The sequence below is a fragment of the Callithrix jacchus genome, chromosome 11, assembly GCF_049354715.1.
Source record: "Callithrix jacchus isolate 240 chromosome 11, calJac240_pri, whole genome shotgun sequence".
Lineage (NCBI taxonomy): Eukaryota > Metazoa > Chordata > Mammalia > Primates > Cebidae > Callithrix > Callithrix jacchus.
Genome location: NC_133512.1, coordinates 42,365,445 through 42,388,297, shown reverse-complemented (window position 1 = coordinate 42,388,297; position 22,853 = coordinate 42,365,445). Strand labels below are relative to the sequence as shown.

The following is a 22,853-nucleotide window of genomic DNA, read 5'->3' as shown; positions in this document are numbered from 1 at the left end:
AAAAATTAAAATAAATGTATGTGTAGAAAAAAATGTACCTCTAATGAATTAAAGGATACTCATAATTATGAAATATAAGAGAAAATGCTAATATTTAAGATGTATATATCAATGGAAACTGGAAATAAGAACTTGATTTTAAAAGGTATTAGTATCTGAATCAAAATAATAGCTAATTTAACTCTATGATGTACAACAGAGTCTCTGTCTTACAGAAGATAACTAGCCAGGGATTGACCAAAATAAGTTGTGAAACTTTCTAGACACTTTTAAGCCCATTCAAAAAAACCAGAGACCCTTTAAAATAATGTAAGTCATAATTATAGTTCATAAACCAAGAATAACATACAATTTAAAAACAGAAAAGCAGGAGAAGATATCTCCTTTATGGATCTTGAGTAATATGTGGCAAATGTGGAATATAGTAAAAACAAACAGTTCCATTCCCTGGTATCCCCCAACCCTTTTTTATTAAGGTGTAGAAATTTTTAACACAAGACAAAAAGACAAAATATCACATAATGATAGAAAAATTATAGAAGTGAGAATAATTCTGAAGTTTATCCATTAGCTTCATTATAGTATGATTAATTAACAGTAAGGATAATAGCTGAAGTTTTCTAAATTCATATTCCTTGAAAGAATAGCTCACCCATCATTATTTCTATTTGCCCTTTCATGTCCTTGCGAAAAGATTCATTTGAAGGCTATTATTTTCCACTTGTTTACTATTTTTTCTGGTTCAGGCAATTAATATTTGTCATACACAAAAGTATTCTTTATTTCATAGATATAAACATTAATATGCTTTTATAATCTAAGCATCACATCCTACAAATTATAGAGAAGATATAAAAGACAAATGAAACATTCTACCACATATAGTGGGGGTGGGGGTGGGGATAAAGCACAATAAAGATACTCAGGTAGATGTTTTAGAAAGTAGGTAATTTTCTGTGGTCTTCATGCTATCAGTAGCTGACCAACGAGACCAGAATTTCTTTCCTTGATTAATGAAGCAATAATGATAGCACCTTGCCTTAAACTCTCCTGTAGCTTCTGCTCATCCTAAAAGAAATAATAAAACAACAATATTTTAGGGAAAAATATGCCATGCAATAAATTTGATAAAAAGCCACTTTTCAAGATCTGATGCTGTCTAGATTTGGCATTTTAGAAACTCAAACTGTAGTCATTGTCATGGACATGGTTCCTCAAATAAAGAGGAAATACTTTCACAAACCCTTTTCATTATGGACCAAAAAATATCTGCTTAAGATACAAGGAAAAACACTGACACAATTTCGAATGCTAACAGAAAGAAAAGATTATTTTCCCTTAATCCAATTTCCGACAACCTTTGGCTCTTCACTGAAGTGTATTTCATCAGTGATGCAATCCTTTTCTTCATCTTGTTTCTGAGTGTTCTCCAACTTTGTTATGAACTGTTTGTGAGTACTGGTATGGGATAAAAAACCCTGCCTGCTGTTTGTGAAGTAAGAACCAGGAAAATTCAAGAAATGAGTTATTTCACAAGTTGCTAAAAAGTGGTTTTGCCTTTGAAATCATATTGCCTATAAGAATCCATTTATTCTAATTATTTATAATGAGGAGATGATAATACGAAAGGAATATAGAAACAGAGCTAGTATCTTTCAGGTCTCTGTGTTGTGAATTGTGCTGTATTTTAAAAGAGGGATGTGGTAACCAATCTCTAAACTCCAGAATCATCCTTAATGCCTTATCCCAATCTCTGATATATTACTAGGACCTGTTGTATCTCTTTCCTATTGCTTCTTCCATCCATATACACTGGGATAAGTCATTAAGGATAATGCCACTCAAACTGCCACTGCCAGAATAGCACCTTCTGCCCTGTATTAATGGAATATTCTCACAGACCGTCCCTCTAAAGCCTTGCCCTGTTATAGTCCATTTTCCACAAAGAAGTCAAAATACTTATTTTAAAATTAGATTTGATCACATCAGTATCCTGCCTAAAATCCTTTGAAGACTACTTTTAAATGTCAGGATAAAGTCTGATCCCTTTACCTGGTAATAAAATGTCTCTTATCTTCCCAGCCTCTTCTTGATAGTCCCCTAAAATTACTCAGTTCTCCAAGCCGCACAGAACTGCTTAAGATTGTTCAAACAAGCTATTTTTCTGCACTTGAATCTCTTTGGACCAGCTAATTCCTTTGCCAGAAAAGCTTTCATACACCCTTTCTAGCTTAGCTAACCTTAATTACTCTTCCTGGTTCAACCTAGGTATTAGTGATTCTTGAAATTTACCCTGACTACTATCCTCCAGCCCAGTTTGGGTGAAGTGACTATAGGTTTCCACAGCTGTGAATTCCTCTGGCACGTTTAATTTTAATAGTCTTTTTAGTTGACCCTCTATTTTACCAGATGATACATTTTTTATGTAAAGAATTTTTCATTTTATCTTTGAATATGGAACACTTTGCTCATTACCTAACACATGGTAGCACTCCACAAATTGTAAGAAATTCAAAGCCAAAGAGGTTCTGACTACAATAGGGATATTAACCTTTCAGTTAAACTCAATTGTTGACACTGACTGCAGTGGCTTACTTTGTTTACTCTTAATTGCATATTTGGCGTAAAGCCTGGCAATAGTACAAAAATATGTATTATTGAAGCCTCATCACAACCACTGCCTGTTCCCACCCCCTGTGTCTGGGTTCTTCGGCTATGAGAAGGACGGTGAGAGGCCATCTCTGCTTAAAGTGCTCTTTTCTTTCTTTCTTTCTTTTTTCTTTTTTTTTTTTTTTGAGACAGAGTTTCGCTTTTGTTACCCAGGCTGGAGTGCAATGGCGCGATCTCGGCTCACTGCAACCTCCGCCTCCTGGATTCAGGCAATTCTCCTGCCTCAGCCTCCCGAGTAGCTGGGATTACAGGCATGCGCCACCGTGCCCAGCTAATTTTTTGTATTTTTACTAGAGACGGGATTTCACCTTGTTGACCAGGATGGTCTTGAACTCTTGACCTCATGATCCACCCGCCTCAGTCTCCCAAAGTGCTGGGATTATAGGTGTGAGCCACCGCGCCCAGCTAAAGTGCTCTTTTCTATCAGTGTCCCTTATTGTGTGCTAAGGGTTGGGGCTGGAGAAGATCTGCAAGGTGCTAAATGTCAGCTACTTCGATTCTTGCAAGTGGGTTTTATACGACATTTTAAAATTGGATTCAAGTGCTGTTATAGTTTCCAGAATATCAAATAATTAAACCACATCTAAACAAATCATAAAACCATTTATGTTTAGGCTTAAAATATGATTTCTTTATATGCGAGTAGATTTCATCTGTGCCATCACTCATAAACATATAAATAAATATTCTAAAATGAGCAAATACAAACCAACTATTTGTCATTCTTAATGATCAATTAATTACAGTGCTGCAGGGTCTATAATGTACATCTATTCCTAAGTCTCATTTATTAAATTGAGATATAACACAAATGATGATAATTAAGGTTCCTCTTTCAAAAATAAACAGAACAAGTCTGTCTCTATCACCATGCTGAAACCAGTTTATACTTGTTATAATGCAGGCAGTGCAATAACAAGTGAAGAAATTAAGAAAAAACTGTTTAAGATCCCAGGACTAGAAAAATCACATTTCTATAACTTACAGTAAATCATCTATGTTCATTTTGATAGCTTCATAATGTATATATTTTTAGTTAAGAATTTAAGATGTCCTTTTAAAGATGGAATTACTTCTTTGATTTTTTACAGGCTTCATTTTGAAAGATTAGAATTGAAGGACAAGAAACTATGTCATTCTATTGAACATTTGTTTTCTCTCTGCCTGAACGCCCAGGGCTTTTAGCTGGGATATCTGAAAAGCCATGACTACAGCCTGAGGATAAGGCAAAACTGAACCAGACCTGCCCCAAGAAAGCTTAAACAACGTCCACAGGATCAAATTAATTCAGCAACACAACTGCTTGATGGAACAAATTTTATATTCCTTAGCGTATATTAAAATAATCTAGAGCTTTTATGTTTTGTACCAAAGTGTGGCATTAAATATCACTAGATGACCAAAGAAGCACAAAGCAAAGATACAGGGGTGAAAAACACCCAGAATCAAGAGAAAAAATAATTTAAGCAGACCCAGAAATGAGACATACATTGGAATCAGCATGCAAGGATTTCAAAATAACTATGCATAACACATTAAAAAATAGACCTAGAGATAAAAATATTGATGAAACATGGAAATTTTCAACATAGAACCTATAAGAAAGAATTTTACAATTATAAAATACTTGAAATTAAGAATTGGATTGGTTTTATATTGAATAGGCAGAGCAGAACACAGTATAAGTGATGCGGAAGACAGTAAAAAAAAATTTGACCTGTAACACAGAGAGAAGAAAATGACAAATTAGTATTACAATCATTTTAATACTTTATGATCATATTACTATTCCATTTTCCTATTTCTACCTTATCTATTGGCAACCCCCTCACCACTAGGAAATCTATTTGGAACATTTAAAAAACCACATATGGGCTATCCTAGCAGCCAAGTCATATGGGAATACTTCCTTTCATGAAACAAGAATAAGGAAGCATCAACCCCATTCCTAGAAAAGCAGTGTGATGTAATAAACATAAATAAGTATCAGGTGAGAAGGTAGATAATATCATTCTTGCTGAACATAGAAAGATGAGGTAATTCAGACCATGGTAACATTAAATAATGCTGAGATGATTCGTAAAAGTGGAACCAAAGGATGAGAGAAAGAGGTGGCAAAAACTGATGAGTCCAGAATGGACAAGAAATACTTTGGGAACAAAATATATAACTTATTCTTTTGTGGAATATCCATGTGATAAGATAGGCCTTACAAAGGTATTGCAAGACAAGCAGGTACCCCAATCCCCAGATTAAAAAGTAAAGAAAGAAAACTACTGAAATTACATTTAGCAGCAGTTTATTTACTATCTGTAACTTTGTAAAAAAAAATTTCCAGGATTGGTTTACCTTGATTCCCGCTCAACAGCCATGAAGAGCGTAAACTATATGACTATATAACAAACGTTGACACAACGACACATAAAAACAAAAACCATACACTTGTAAAATTTAGAGAAAAACATAACTAATCCTATATAATGTGTTAAAGTCAGCATTTTCTCTTAAATCTAAATTATTGTCATAGCTGTTGTGGTTTTATCATCTTGTTCACTTTGTAACAGTTTCAATGTTTTTGGAAAAATTTGTGGCCCCGGCTAGAGTGCAGTGGCACAGTCACAGCTTACCACAGCCTTGAATTCCTGGGCTCAAGTGATCCTCCTGTCTCAGGCTCCTGAGTAGCTGGGACTACAGGCGTGTGCCACCGTGTCTAATATTTTAATTTGTTGTGGGGACATTATCTCACTATATTGCCCAGGCTGATCTCGCACTCCTAGTCTCAAGCAATCCTTCTACCTCATCCTCCCAAAGGACTGGGCTTATAAGTGTGAGCTATTACATCCAGTCTCACTCTTTTCTTGGTTACAATTACATCACAGCAAAAATAGAGACCAGCTAAAAAGGGGAAAAACAGCATACTCTTCAGTAGTCAGCTTTCTTAAAATCCTGGGAGGGAAAATACAAACATGTTAAAAGAAGTTATTTTTGGATAATGGATTTATGACCATTTTTGTTTCTTCTTTCTGCTTTGCTATATTTTCAAAACCTCCACAATGAATACATTTGATTCTCGTAGGAAAAGCAAATTATTTTAAAATTTAATTTTAAGACTGTTAAATTCAGGGAGCTAAATTTGATTTGTTGTCATACAAAATCAATAGTACTGAACAGCGTCCAAATTCCTGGAGAATGTTTCTCTCTATAAATATTTCTCTCTACAACAAAACCTTTTTTGCTTGAAAATTCAAGGCTTCAGTAAAAGGCCCCTAAATAAATCATATTAGTAATTCACAAAGGCTTAGCTTTCTGCTGATGTAGACATTAAGAAAACTATCATAAAATTCTAGCTAAAAGTAATAACAAAAAATGTGTACTTAATTTTACCCAGCATGTAACAATTGTTCACTGAGATCTGAGAGTTTCTTAATAGCTTGATTTTAAGACTATTAGAAGACAAAAAAATAAGCAATATAAAATAACTATTTTTAATTTTCTAAATCATCAAACTGAATTATTTAGGATTAAAATTCACGAGTTTTACCTAGAAAGTTATATTTATCTATTTCTCTACCACCTATAATTTCACAATTAGGATGAAATAAGCCATATTTGGGTGAAAGATGCAAAAAGGAAGAGCTCTAATTAACCATTATCTTTTAAACATATAAGGGAATTCTAAATTTAGTCCATAGTAATTAAGTCTTGTCAATAAAATCCCACATGCCAGTCTTTGTGTGTGTGTCTTTTTGCTGTTGAGCTGGTTCTTTTATGATGATTATATTCAGTATCTTTAGCAGAGTAGTGAAGTCTTGATGAAACTTTGCTAGGACTTCTAAGCCTTTGGCAAACTTGTGGGAAATCAGGGAAAGCAGGAAATTTCTTTATTTTTACAGAAAATTGGAAATGACAGTAGCACCTCCATAATTCATGGCAGCTTTTCTTTTACATCCTTCTTCACCCCCCACCTCGAAATTTGAGCAAGGAAACCATTCAGTGAAGTAAATTACTAATACATAGCACCTTGCAAGTGTACAAGAGGTCAATTTTCTATGATGCCTATGTCCTCACAAAGTCATACTAACTGTCCCTTTCAATTTTCTCAAAGGATAACTTTGGGAGAAACTATTTCCAGAGTACTTACACTAGACTACCTTTTTTAAAAAGTGTATTTTAAAACCTTGTATCTTAAACTACACAAATATCAGTATTTGAATTTAAAAAGTGTAAACAAATTTACAGTATGCTGTTAGAATCAAATGGTTATGGACTTGGTAGAATACCGTTTCAAAGAATACCAGGAAAAGCTATGACGTAACTGTCCTCTAAATCTTTATGGACAACCTGAAAGGAAATCTCTTAGAGATAGCTATCCTCTATACACATCACTTCCAAAGAACACAATGTACTCTGCTAAAAGGAAAACTATAAAATGTATACATACGTATTTAGGCTTTAGATGTCTCAAGAGATTACACAATGTTTTCTTTAAGGGTAAAAATTACATTGTGTCAGCAAATTCCATACTTAAAAACAAATTCAATTACCATGAGTTACAAAATCTCTTGAAAATCAGGTGGCTTATAGTTTGATATTAATATCTTCCTTCCATCCTTGTTTTGGTGAACTTACCCAAAATTTATTATTTATGTGTCACAAAATTTCAAACACTAAACAAGTATATTAGCTATATTTCCATCGAGTCATAAATATACACACCCCATCTCTGTACCATATACAACACACAAAATCCACAAGTGTTAGACCTTGTTATATGATCATTAACATCAAATCAAAATAATTTGAGATTAAATTTTCTTTTTGTATACATTTTGCAGATATGGAAGAAAAAAGCCTAACAGTGACACACTGTCCCCTAGTGGAGATGAAAATAACTGTTCAGTGTATGCAAATTTGCAAAACTGCAGGAAAAAGCGATCCCTTATTGACAGCGTGTGAGAAAAACAAGAGCCCTCTCCAAATGAGAAACATTTTCCTCTTGCTCCTGTGAGTGAAAACAAATGTCTCTCAAAAACTTAGATAATACTAAAGAAAATGCACTTGGGTTTACTGATTAATATAATAATCACACAACAGTTTTAGTCTTTTTTATTTTCTATGTCCAGAAACAGGGGCTTACAAATACAGTAGGAATTCAATAACTGTTGGGAAAGAGCTAATTAAGAAAATAAAGACTGGGAAGCCAGGCACCATGGCTCAAGCCTGTAGTCCCAGCTACTCACGTGGCTGAGTGGGGAGGATCACTTGAACACAGGAGTTCTTTGATTATGCCACTGCACTCCAGCCTGGGTGACAAAGCAAGACCCTCTCTCTTTAAAAAGAGGAGAGGAAGAGGAGGGCGAGGGAGTGGAAAAAAAACAGGAAAGGAAAGGAAAAAGGAAGGAAAGGAGAGGAGAGGGGAAAAATGGAAGGAAAAAGGAAAAGAGGAGAGGGGAAAAATGGAAGGAAAAAGGAAAAGAGGAGAAGGGAAAGATTGGTCGATAAAATTCAGTAAAACCCTGTCAGGCAGCACCAATACTTTACTGAGTAGGAACAGAGAGTAGGAAAGACCCAAGGACAATGCTAAGAGCCAGACTGCAATGAGGAAAAACGTAGACAGCCAAAAGGCATCAGACATCTGGCCTGAAGAACAAGCAGTTCATTATCACATCCAATATTTCTACATCTGGTACTTGTGACACTCATACACTTTATTTTCTTAAATCATTCATAATACAAATTTCACAACTTAATAAAGTTGAAAAGCAGTGTTGCCCCTTTCCTCAGCTGCTGCCAAGGTGCTCGGTCCTTTGGAGGAACCTAAGACTGCGTTGGGGTGAGGCCCTCTTCATTCGGTGACCAGCACCGTGTCCAGCAGCGCTGGCTCCACACTCACCCGCACCATGGCCTCTGTCTCCGAGCTCGCCTGCATCTACTCGGCCTTCATTCTGCATAACGATGAGGTGACTGTCACGAAGGATAAGATCAATGCCCTCATTAAAGCAGTCGGTGTAAATGTTGAACCTTTATGGCCTGGCTTATTTGCAAAGGCCCTGGCCAATGTCAACACTGGGAGCCTCATCTGCAAGGTAGGGGCTGGTGGGCCTGCTCCAGCAACTGGTGCTGCACCTGCAGGAGGTCCTGCCCGCTCCACTGCTGCTGCTCCAGCTGAGGAGAAGAAAGTGTAAGCAAAGAAAGAATCCGAGGAATCTAATGATAACATGGGCTTTGGTCTTTTTGACTAAACCTCTTTTATAATGTGTTCAATAAAAAACTGAACTTAAAAAAAAAAAGAAAAGCAGTGTCATATACGATATCCCTATTAGCAAAATGTTTTGATACCACACAACTTACCCAGCAGTTGCCAACTCCTGCTAGTTTTCTGTTGTCATGCTCCGACCACTGTAAGCCTACATGAACACCATCCTAAGCCTGGACTCCTCTAGAATGCTCTAACTGGTCACTTCTCTGTTTTGGCTACTGCTCTAACCTCCCTAAAATAGCTACCTTCACTCTATCAAATCAGCTACTCCTCTTAGCTTTCAAGGCCAGCAGCAATCAACCTAATCAACGCTTCTAACTGCAGTTCTCATTCCTTTGCTGTTCAGAATCCACTTTTGTCACCATCCCAGTCTAATCATTATTATTTCTGCCCCCAGTAAAATGGTTTCCCAGTAACTGTCTTGCTAGTTCACATAGATTTTCAAAGACCCAGCTGTAATGGCTGCCTCTTAAGATGTCACCTTTTTTTAATTGTGTATCAGTAACATATGTTATCAGAGTTTTTCTCAAAATCCGTTACTAATGTTTTTATTTGGTTTGCAATCCACAGGACTTATTTTCTCAGCTAAATCTTAAGATACTAAACGATAACTCTTCCAAATTCTAAGCTCAAACATAGTACTATGTCTATAATAGGCACTCAATAAATATTTACTTATTAGAACAATTGACTAACTGTATAAAGAGGTGACATTATAGCTGACCTTAAGATATCTTTGAAATATCAAAGATTTTAGATGAATGCCACATTGTCATAAAGATAGCCCCATAAAAATAAAAACTTTACGTTTGTACTTGGGAACTGGAAACAATGTCAATAACAAGGGATTTGTACTCCCTGATTCTTCTTCCTACGAAAAAACATGCAGTCTAAGAAGTATAAGGGACACTGATAAATCTATATACTAACACACCCAAGTCAGGGGGATAAGGGCACATAATGAGGCAAGCATTCTCTTAAATGGGGAGGCTGCATAAATAGAAAGCTACACATCAGCTGTTGTTAGGCAATGGATACAATTTCCAGAACCCTACCCTACAGGAGGGATAGGAAGCTCTAGTTAATGGCCCAGCTGTCAGTAAAATACTGATAACTTCTCATGAAGCAGAAAGACTGGTTAGGTTTGGTCCAATAAAATTTAGTTTCAAATTATAAACTTAATGCAAAAAAATGATAAAATGTGCCAATTCAAACATATCCCCTTGGCAGAAATATGGAGCAAAGAAAATGATCACTTAAAGGGTATTTTTGATTACTTAAGAAGACCCCTGGTTAATGACCATTAGGCTTCTGAATTCTGGTTAATGGGTGGATAGTTAGTATCCAAAGTGCTAATCTCAAAGTTTCACAGTGATTTGCCATTATATTAGAAACTATTTCCTTCCAAGAAGGTGGCTGTGAATCATCATCTGCCAAAAGATGTCTGTTCTGAACAGAACAGTGCCAATTTTTATCGGCCTTAGTTAGCAAAAATCTAGTATGGCAAAGCTCCCTCCCAGAATGAAAGGCAGAAGCAATACTTTCTCAAGGTCACACATGGTAGAATTATTGTCTATAGATATTTTTCCCAATAGGGAGATAGGAAAAAAATATCAGCATATAGGTGCAGCCATTCTCCAGGTGGAAATAACTTTTAAAAATCATTACAATTAAATGTCTATCTGAAATGATGCTTTTAAGTAAGACAAGAAAACATGTTACATATTTTCTGATTTTCAGTCTCCGGAAGACAAAAAAGGTGTTCAACTATAGAAGTGGACAGAGAGTAGGAGTAATCTTGTGTCAGGAGAGTTCATGTGGGTATTAAATGTATTTTGAACTAAAAATCTCATTAGAGGTAGGGTACAACTTACTTTATCATCAAAACTGAACTATATAAACACAAGACAGACTTGAAATGTCTAGAACTCAGAAGAAAATGGTGAAAACAGTGACATAAAACTCAAGACATTAATTTAAAATCTAAAGAAATCCTGGGGAGAAAACACACCAGATACTGTCAAAGTCATTATACAGTATATAATAGGTGAGGCCAGCAAGATGGCAAAATCAGAAGTCTTCTGCTCCACTGCACCCCAGAGAAAGTTCAACTGGCAACTATCCACAGACTGGAAGATTATCTTTTTTAAAACCCCAGCACTTGGAAACAAGACTGAGACACCAAGGAAGTCTATAGAAATGAACAAGATTACAATGAGACAGGTAAGAAGAACAGTCTCACTCCAACTATGACATCCCTCATACTCTTCTAAGTTGGCACAATGCCAAATGAAGAGAATTTCCCCAGGCCCACAATTTCTATGAGGTGAGGGCAAGGGTATGAAATAGAGGCAGTCATATTCATCCCTTCCATTCTGGGATGCTTCCTAGAGAGTCCACTTTTATCTTATTTCATAGGAAACAGTAGTGAAAATTACATAGCTAGACCACCTGGGATCAGGTAGAAACAAAAGAGGCAGAGGTCCTAGTGATCAGATCATGGTCTTGGTGGTACCTCTGTGTTCCCACCACCTGTGGTACCCAACTGCAGATACCAGTCAACCTCATAACCGACCCACAAAACTGAGCTGGTGGTCTTCAGATGCCTGATGGGATGTTCATCATAACTTGAGTCCTAGACATCTAAGTCATCCTGCCCAACCTCAAAGACCACCCCAATGATCCTGTGCAGGCAGAAAGATGCTCACTTCGTTCCATTTCAGAGACATGAGGAGGTTAAATTGGCTTGACCCAGGAAGTCATGCAGCAGCTCTACAAAGCCAAAAACCTCCATAATGACGCCATTCACAAAAGAAGAATCCTACTTTTTTAGATTTTAGAGAAATGAATGGACTACACCAATTTGACCCAGAAAGTTAAGCAGTGGTTCCACAAACCAAATAAGCCTTCCCAACAACTTTGCAAAGGCAGGGAGACTTCCGCCTCTGCACATCTCAGAGAAGTATACCCAGCTTGACCCAGGAAGTCAAGCAGTGGTTCCACTCAGCCTAAAATTCAGTGGTTCCATTCAGTGGAACCTAAAACTCAAGGGTTTCACTCAGCCAAAAAGTTCACCCAATAACTCACCCATTTCCACAAATTTGGAGAAGTGTAAGAGCTAGACTTGCTTGACCACAGAGGTAAAACAGCCAGTCAATTCAGCAAACAAACAAACAAAAGAAACCATCCTGTGGCTCCACCTTGATAGGTAGTCAGTTGTCAATCACACATTTCTGAAGAGGATAGCCTCTCTTCTGCCCTGTCTTAGGCAGCAATACTGCCTAAACTTGGAGCCCAGTCTGCAGCCCTGCCCAGCTATGAATCACAAAGAATTGAACTGGCAATGCAAGGAATGCATCCTGTGACTAGTCTGAGCAGAAGCTACAGCAGTTTCCAGCCAGAAACTATGCCTAATAGCAGACCCCAGCCAGTGGTCACACTGGACAGCAGAGCCTAACCAGTAGCCCCACCTGACAATTCAGCAGAAGGCAGTGGCTTGGCCAACTAGAGAACTCACAAGAAGTTCTACCTGCCTGGGGTTGCCACCAGCTGCCCCTTCCAGAATCATATGCTAGGCTAAATAGTGAAGATCTATCCCTGCCAAAGAACACGTGTAAAGGCTAGAAGAGGGAGCTGCTGTCTCAAATGTACAGATAACAATGCAAAGACATAAAAATGATGAAGAATGAGGAAATCATGACACCTCCAAAAGCAAGTAATAAAGCTCCAATACTCTACCTCAAAGTAATACAGATTTATGAAATGACTGATGAAGATGAATTCAGATTAATACTCAGAAAAGTTCAGTGAACTATAACAATATACAGATAGGAAATTTTGTGGAATTTGGAAAACCAAAAACAAGCTCAACAAAGAAATAAAAACATTTTTAAAAAATCAGATAGGAATCCTAGAAATAAAATAAATACAATGATCTAAAAAACTCAAAAGAAACCTTCAACAGTAGACTCAATTCAGCAGAAGAATCAATTAGCTAGAAGACAAAACATTTAAAATTATATAGTTAGTGAAGAAAAAACACAGAAGAGGAAAGAGGTCTATAGGAATGAAGGGACAGAAGCAAAGGACCAAACATTCACGTAACAGGAAACTGCAGAAGATATAGGAAGCAGAAGGGCCAGAAAAAAAACATATTTAAAGAAACAATGGTTGAGAAATGTCCTTCTGGGGATGAATGCCAACACCCAAGGACAGAAAGCATAGAGGTCTCTAATCGATACAATCCAGAAAGAAGTTCCTTAAGGCACATAAAAAATATCAAAAACAAAAATAAAATTCTGAGAGCAGCAAGACATAAGAAACATATCACATACAAAAAAAAGACAATGTGACTATAAGCAGATTGCTCAGCAGAAACCTTGTATGCCTGGAGAAAGTGGGATGATATATTCAAAGTGTTAAATGAAAAAAAAAAAAACATAGAATACTTCATTTAGCAAAGCTATCTTTCACAAATGAAGGAGAAATAAAAAGTTTCCCATAAAATTAAAGCAAAGGGAGTTCATCACTGGTATATTCACCGTATAGGAACTGGTTAAGTGAGTTCTTTTAAACTGAAACAAAAAGCTGTTAATTAATAATATTAACTATAAAAAGCAAAAAAAAAAATCAATTGCATAAGTAAAACAGTCATATTCAGAATACTCGAAAATTGTAATTATGGTAAGACCTAGCATGAGAGTTTTATACTCATAGGAGAGTTTAGAAAAACTATTAATAAGTATTGCTATAATGAATTGACAGGGACACATATTATACAATATAAAAATTCTGACATCAAAAATATACAATGTGGAGGAGAGGATAAGTATAATGTAGAGTTACATGCAATCAAAGTTGGGTGTTTCCTTTGAAATAGACTGAAATAGACAGTTATAAGATGTTCTATATAAACCTCATGGTAACCACAAAGAAAAAACCTTTAGTGGAAATACAAAACAAAAATAAAAAGTTTCAAAGCATACCAGTACAGAAAACCATTAAATCACTGGAGAATAAACAAATATATTATCTACAAAACAACAGAAAACAACAACATGGCAGTAGTAAATCCTTACCTATAAGTAATTATCAGGAATGTAAATAAATTAAATTCTCTGAGACAAAGAGTGACTAAATGTGTAATGAAGCAACACCCAAGTATATGCCTACAGAGACTTACCTCACTTTTAATGACATGCATGGACTGAAAATGAAGAGATGGAAAGGATATTTTATGCTAAGGGAAACCAAAAGATAGCAAGGGTAGCAATACTAATATCAGACAAAATAGACTTTACACCAAATATAGCAAAAAGAGACAAAGGATATTAAAAATAATTAAAAGGTCAAGAGATTATAACAATTATAAACATATATGCACCCAACAACAGAGTACTTAAATATACAAAATAAATACTAAGATCTGAAAGGAGATATACATTATAATACAATAATAGTAGGGGCCAACAGTACCCCACTTTCAACAATGAAATAATCACCCAGACAGAAAATTAACAATGATATATTTTATGGAACTACACTTTAGATCATATTGACCTCACAGACATATACAGTACATTCTGTCCAATAGCAATAGAATACATATCCTTCTCAAGCAGATGAAATATTCTGCAGGACAGATCTCACATGATAGAGCACAAAATAAGCCTCAGCAAATTTAAGACGTTGCAATTATATAGTCTATTTTCTGACCACATATTATAACATAGAATTGGACATTAATAACATGAGAAATGGCAGAAAAATTTTAAATACAGGAAAATTAAGCAACATGCTACTGAAAGACCAATCAATCAATAAAGGAAAGGAAAATTTTATGATATTTTGAGACAAATAAAAATGGGAACACGGGCCTTAGGAGAAAGTCTGTAATGATAAATGCCTACATCAAAGAAAGAAAAAGCATTTCAAATGAACAATCTAATGTTATATTTTGAGAAACTAGAAAAAGAACAAACTCAACCCTAAGTTAGCAGAAAAAAAAGTGGCAATAATAAAGATAAGAGCAAAAATAAATAAAAGAGGTTAGAGGACAACACAAAACATAAAACTAAGAGGTGGTTTTTGGGAAAGATAATTAACAAACCTTTAGGCAGAGTAAGAGAAAGGAAGAGAAGACTCAAATAAAATATAAATGAAAAAGGACACATTACAACTGATAACACAAAGATACAAAGGATAAGAGATGACCTCAAACAATAATAAGCCAATGAATTGGGTAACCCAGAAGAAATGTATAAATTCCTGGATACATACAAACTACCAAAATTGAACCACGAAGAAATAGAAAATAAGAACAGACCTATAACAGGGAGACTGAATCAGCAAAGAAACTCTCCCACCAAAGAAATGTCCAGGACCTGATGGTTTCTTGGCTGAATTCTACCAAACATTTAAAAAAACTGCAAGAAAATAAACTTTACTACAATAATGTTACACTATGAGAAAATTACAGACCAATATTTTTCAAGAACATAGATGGAAATGTCCTCAACAAAATACTAGCAAACAGAACATGAAATTTAAAGGATAATCTACTAAGACAGATGCAAGGATGACTCAACACTAGGTATAGAAGAAACTTACTTCAACATAATAAAGGCCATATATGAGAAGCATTATGCCATAGCTAACAGTATAGTTAATGATGAAAAACTGAAAGCCTTTCTACTAAGTTTTGAAACAAGAAAATATTGCTCACACATGCCACTTCTATTTAATACAATATTGGAAGTCCCTGCCAGAACAATTAGCCAAGAGAAAGAAATAAAAGACATCCAAACAGAAAAGTATGAAGTGAAATTGTCAGTTTGCAGATGACATGATCTTATAAATAGAAAGCTGTAAACACCTGAACAAAAACGCACACATATAGTAAGGTTTTAAAATACAAAATCAATACACAAAATTCAGTAGCATTTCTATATACTAGCAAGAAACCTGTGAAAAGGAAATCAAGAGGACAATTACATTCATGATAGCCATAAAAACATTTGGGAATAAATATAATCAAGAAGGTAAAGACCTAACTAGTGAAAACTATAAAACACTGATTAAAAAAAGTTGAAGACAACACAAATATATAGAAACATATCTCATGTTCACATACTGGAAGAATTATTATACTTAAAATGCCCCTCCTAGTCAAGCAATCCATAAATTTAACGCAATTCCTATCAATATTCTAATGTCATTTTTCATAGAAATAAAAAATATCCTTAAATCTCTATGGAACCACAAAAAACCTTGAATAGGTAACCACAAGCAAAAACAAAAAAACTGGAAGGATCACATTACTCGATTTCAAACTATACTACAAAGCTATAGTAATCAAAACAGCATGGTACTGGTTAAAAAGAGAGGCATACACACACACACACACACACACACCCCCCAATGAAATAGAACAGAAAACTCAGAAATAAACACATACATATACATAGTTAACTGATTTCTGACAAAGGTGCCAAGAACACACAATGTGAAATGGATACTTTTTTCAGTAAATGGTGCTGGGGAAGCTGAATATCCACATTCAGAAGAATAAAATTGGACCCTAATCTCACACCATGTACAAAATTCAACACAAAATGGACTAAAGACTTAAACACAAGATCAGAAACTATAAAACTAGAAGAAAACAGAGGAAAAACTTCACAACATATACGCAACTGCACATATTATGGGAAACTGTACAGTTGTTTCTCAAAATCTAAATCTACAAATACCATATAATCCAGAAATCCTGCTTCTGGATATTTACCCAAAAGATTTTAAATCAGTTTTTTCAAAGAGATGCCTGCACTCACTCTCATGGTCATTGGAGCACTATTCACAATAGCCAAGTTATAAGATCAAGTTTCCATCAAAAGATTCATTGTTTAAGAAGATGTAGTACATATATAGAACAGAACACTATCAACCTTTAAAAAAAGAAACTGTCATTTGCAACCACATGGAGGTGGAGAACATTATGCTAAATGAAATAAGCCAGGCAGAGAAAGACAAACACCACAGGTTCTCACTTATATATGGAATCTAAAACAATTGAACTAGAAGGATAGTAGAATTGTGGTTACAAAGGATGAGATCGGCAGAATGAGGAAATAATTAATGATCACAAGGTATATAAATCTCAGACAGAAGAAGTATGTTTTCATTTTTTTTTTTCAGTTCTATTACACTGTTGGGAATATAGTTAGGAATACTGTACATTTCAAAACCGCTGAGTAAATTACAAATGATCTCACCACAAAAATTAAGTACTTGAGAAGATGTATATGTTAATTAGACTGATTTAATTATTTCATATTTTATTCATAAATTGTAACATCGCTTTGTACCCCATAAACCTACACAATTAAAAACTGTCAATTTACTAAAACTTTTTTTAAGAAAGAAAATACCATGAATTAAACTAAGATCAGGATCTGCAGATAGCTATCATTTGATGCCTTACATAATTGGTAATAATAGCAAAAAAGAAGTCATATTTTGAAGATACCTTCAAATTTAAAGAGAAAAAATCAGTCACCTCCAGCAGACAATATAGCCTGCTTTTAACAGATAAGAATGCCTGATGTGTAACTTCTCTAGAATATTAAGTAACAAAAAACAATGGAATATAAGAAAAGTAGTTACCTAAGACTCCTGGCTGTCAGAGAAACAAAAAGGAGACGTTGTACTATGTGCAAAGACTCTGAAAGAAGTGCAATTAATGGAACCTTTCTTTTTTGGGGGGGCGTTGGGGGAATTGCTTAGAAACTAGAAACTTAATTTGTCCAATGATGAAATAAGTAAGGTTCTGGGAGCAGGAAGAAGAATGGAAACTATTTTATTCATTCAATGACTATATTCCAGAAAATTACCTGATATCAGACTCTAAGCTATATATAAAGATATGAATACACACTTTTTTTTCCCTGATGGAATATGTAGTTAGGCAAGAGAAATATGTAAATACAGAAATGCATTCATATTAAAAATCTATGAAAAATATAGACCGTTAGCATCAAAATAAATTCAGCATTAAAATTTTCAGGCACAAAATATTTTTTAAACTATGTAAAATATTTAAATAAATAAAATCATGAAAATAAGAAAGCAAGACAAGGCTCTCAAAATGAAAGCCTTGAATCATAAAATTACAAACAGAAATGAGACTTGAAACACAAAAGACCGAATTTGTGCAAATGAAAAGCACTGGTGAATATAAACAAAAAAGAATCTCAAAGGATAGCTCAAGCAATAGATTAAATACAGTTGAAGAGAGAATTATGGAAACTGGAGAAATTGAGGAAATTACTCAGAATGCATATTAGACAGACAATGAAATGGAAAACGTAGTAGGAAGTTGAAAAATTTGGCAGATACAATAAGACTGTGAAATATATATTTAATCAGAATCTCACAAAGGGAGCATAAAAACAACAGGCAAAAAATAATAATTTTTGGTTGTAAAATTTCCACAATTCATATAACCAAAATTCATCAAGGAAACCTAATGAATTTTAAGGTGGATTTAAAAAAATCACAACAAGTAGATGAATCGTAAGGAAAGTGAAATATTAAATAAAGACAATCTTAAAGCAACCAGAAAGAATACAGTAAAATGAACCAACAATTAGCCTGGCAGTGAAAGTATTTTCAAAGTGCTCAAGTCAAAAGCAAAAACTACTCTGTTCCTCAACAAAGCTATCGAGCTAGAATGTTTACAACACACCCCTCCCCGCCACACCACTCTTTTTCAAGATTAGAAATAAAATATTGCCTCCTTCAGATAAACAAAATATGAAAGTATATCCTTAAAATAATCTCTGAATCTAGGTCTAAAGAGCAGGAAGGCATAGAAAATTTAAAAACGATTTTAAAAAAGGGGTAAGTACATAAAGCTAAATACAATAGTCTCCAGAAAAGTATAAGTAACATATAAATATAAAGGATATTTGAAAGAACAAAATCAAATATGGAGTAAGAACAGTATCATAAATGTTAGGAGGTGAATGATCAAACTTGAAATGCTCCAAGACTCACAAAAGTGTTGGGAGAGTAAATTGCTGACTTCATATTTTCAAATAAATATGCAAAGTAAAAATTCAAGAGACTGCTCAATGTATAAAAATAGGATGTGAAACTTTTAACAAGTAGGGAGAAATTGAAGTAAATACAATGAGAGTCTCAGGTGGCTAAAGCCAATGGAGACTCTCAATACTTTTCCAAAAATAGTAGTGAACAAGATGAAATAGAACCAGACACAGACACACACACACACACACACACACACACACACACACAAACACAGACACACACACAACTATATCTTTGAAATCATTTAAAGACAAAAAGAAAAAAAAGGCCCAAACTTCAGGTAACAGCAAGTTAAAGAAAATAAGAAAAAAAACAGCATATTTCAATGAGCAATTTCTCCTTCTGTTCTGCCATAAGTGTTTGTAGCAACCAAGGGCAAGCTGAAAAAATATAAAAAGAAAGAAGGAAGCTACTGATGAGTATAAAGTTTATTTAAAACCACCACCAAAAATAGTAATACTGACTTAAGCATAAAAATACTAAAACATGTGAAGGTATAACCAGGAAGACTTCAGGGAAGGGACTTAAAATTACATTTGATTTGACATACATTTCCTGGGGAAAACACACACACACACACACACACATACACACACACACACCAAGGGAGAAAAAATCTTTGGCAATAGAGTAATCAAGAAAAAAAGGAAAAATTTGGGTCCTGAAATACAAAACAGAATCAAACAGCTGGAGACACAACTCCTTCCTCCACCATTAAAGAAGATAAATTAATTAAAGAAGCTAGATTCTGCTACACTGACAGAAGAGGGCAGCATTGAATTACGAATCTTGTAAAGTAGTCAAATCCACCAGAAATTCATAGGAGAGAATGTAATAAATAAATAAATAATAAATAAAATTCAATCACCTCAATTAATAACTCCCCTGCTCTCCAAAAAGAAGAGGCAAAAAGACTAAGGTAACACTCCAAACCGAATAGCATTTGTATATGACTTTCAGAACCATGTTAATATTTCACACACTCCAAAAAATAATTAGAAACAAGCAGGATGGGAAGGGGATAATCCAAAATCTATTAACAATATGAAATGAACCAAAATAAATAAATAACCAAACTGAAGAGGGTGGCAGAGAAAATAACCTAAATTTGGAAATTAGTATTTAGAGTCAACATTCTAAGACAAAACTATAAATAACTATTATACTTATCAGTAATGTTTTCTAAGAGATATGGGTTAGCAATTCTGAAAGTATACTTATGTGTATCCTCTGCTGAATAAGTTACTGTTGGAAAGATGGATTACATGTAAGAAAAAGGAGAGCTAGAAAGATTCCATCATGTTGGAATGAAAAATGGAGATACGAACGAATGGTTTCTGTTAGGTAGATTATAAATTAGATATAAATATACACTGTTACAAATGTAGAAATAGATATAGATGTGTGTTTCTATGTATAAAAACAGATATATTTCCTAGTTCTTTCCACTGAAAGGGCTTACAAATTGTGACATGCAAGGAGCAATGAGCACCCTTAGTGCCCAGGATTTTGGTTTCTAAATACCAAGCTTTAAAAAAAGAAATTTGGGTTTCTTGCAGAATTGCTCATTTCAAGCCTGGATGAAGAATAAGATGAGTCTGAAATATTTTTTGGTGCCAGAATGTAGGGATATGCTCAAAATCTGATGAGAACACTGTGAAAGAACATAAGGCAACATGAAGCAGCTCCCAATGGCCTAATCTGGGAAAACTGGAGCAACAAAATAATGTGACTATGGACCAGAATCCATAAAGTAAGACTAATACTAATGAGTTCATTCAGATAGATTAGAAAGATAGAAAGGGGAAAAGAGGAGTAAGAGAAAGATGGCACAAAAGGTAAAAATCTTCTTTATTGGAAAATTCCAGTTAATACATTTGGAAAGAATGATGGGAATAAAAAATTTCTATGTGACAAGCAACACTATATAAAGATTTCCATCAAAAGTCATTGATGGATGCTAAAATTATCATGAAATGGTATGATTAGAAATCGGGATATTTACATACTTCCCAAATATTTTACCTAATTCTTAATTATAAAGGTAATAATACATTTTCAATGGAGAAATCCAGCAGGTGCCACCTTAACCAAGTGATCTAAGTTAATATCAGCAGTAGTGAGACAGACAGACATCATGTGATCCCTGATATGTTGCATTGAGAAGGATACAACACTATTTCAGTGGTATTCTTGCCCAGTTGCATTTATTCATGAGAAAATAATAGAGAAATTTAAATTGAGAAACATTATATAAAACAAACCAGTATTTATCAAAAGTACAAAGTCATGAAAGACAAAGAAAAAATAAGCAGCCACATCTGTAATCCCAACATTTTGGGAGGCCTAGTCAGGTGGATAACCTGAGGTCAGGAGTTTAAGAACACCCTGGCCAACATGGTGAAACACTGTCTCTACTAAAAATACAAAAGTTAACTGGGTCTGGTGGTGTATGACTGTAATCTCATCTACTTATCAAGCTGAGGCAGAAGAAATGCTTGAGACCAGGAGGCGGAGGTTGCAGTGAGCCTAGATCACATCACTGCACTCCAGCCTGGGCAACAGAGCGAGACTTCATCTCAAAAACAGAAATGAAAAAAAGAAGAAAGAATGAGGATACATCCCAGAATAAAGGAGACCAGGAAGACATGACAAAATGCAATATGTGTTCCTGGACTGAATCCTGGACCAGAAAAAGCATACCAGAGGAACAAGAACAAAGTATGAATAAGATTTGCAGATTAGATAACAGAAGTAATCAATGTTAACCACCTGACAGGGACTCCACCCAGGTACCACACAAAGCAGTCTGGCTGAAAGCCTTTATGTGTCACTCTAGAGACCATGTTTCCCTGTCTGTCATAGAGAATCATCATCGGCACTGACAACCAGGCCCTGATGCTTTTTTAGCATCTAGAGCTCTCTCAGACTTGGGCTGCAGACTTCCAAATGTATTTTTCTGTTACAGATTTATATACAGTTTTTTACATGCAGATATTTCCCCTTAAAAAGATGTTAACTTAGAAAATGATGGATTTTAAAATGGGATAACCATTAAGAAAAATGCTTTCAGTATTCCTATTGTTGTACCTTCCATGTGAATCAGTTGTCTTTTCCCCACTGTGAGCTGATTTTCATGTCTCCAGTGAAACCAGGCAGTATGAATCTGTTCCAGGACAAATCTGCAGCATCAGGGTTGAGTTCTATTTAGAAGTGAATCTGAACTGAGCACACAGTCATGTCTACCTGTGGAACTCTGGATAGATATGCCTTTCTTTTCTTCAGGCATTTGCCTTTCCTTGTCTTCTGTTACAGAGGCTGAGTGAGCAGGAATTCTTTTGCCTCTAGGCCTTGGCCAGGCCATCCCACTGTCAGGAAAGATGGAAGAGCAAGCCACCCTCTAGCAGCCCTGGCTGGAATCTTGTCTCTAGACTCTGCTGTAGGACAGGACAACTTCGCAGGAGCCATGCACACCCCAGTACATCATCAGAACCAGGGAGCACAGCCTTACCACCTGGAAGGGGCCTTGGCAGCCTCACAACTTCCTTTCTCTCTTTCTAATCCAGGTTGCAGAATCCAAAGAGGGATCATCTAACCATATCTGCTATGGTTTCCTACTAACCAAATCTGCACTCCCACTGCCTTCCTTTTAAGAAAGACATCATGTGTTTCACCACAGTCCATTCATTTTGCAGTTACTTAGGTTACTATTGCCTATTCAGGTCATTTCCAGAGTCCTCAGCCCTGACCCTCAAAATATGAAACATTGCCCTTGTGTTGCTGTAACTTACTTCCCCACCTTTGAGTTCTGGAG

At 35.2% G+C, this 22,853-nt stretch overlaps 1 protein-coding gene across 6 annotated transcripts in view; it reads right to left on the bottom strand.

The window, feature by feature from the left end:
• Positions 1 to 448: 448 nt before the first annotated feature.
• Positions 449 to 22,853, bottom strand: part of CRPPA (CDP-L-ribitol pyrophosphorylase A) — a 337,573-nt gene continuing 315,168 nt past the window's right edge. For 5 of the 6 annotated variants that reach the window (XM_054237213.2, XM_002751545.7, XM_017975305.4 and 2 more), the window contains one exon: positions 449 to 1,068. Coding sequence is in view for 4 of the 6 variants with exons in the window: in XM_002751545.7 (XP_002751591.1) it covers positions 964 to 1,068 (105 nt within the window). In the remaining 2 variants the exon portion in view is untranslated. Of the gene's footprint in view, positions 1,069 to 8,563; positions 8,836 to 22,853 lie in introns of all 6 variants that reach the window. The other variant, XR_008473356.2, reaches the window with a different exon arrangement.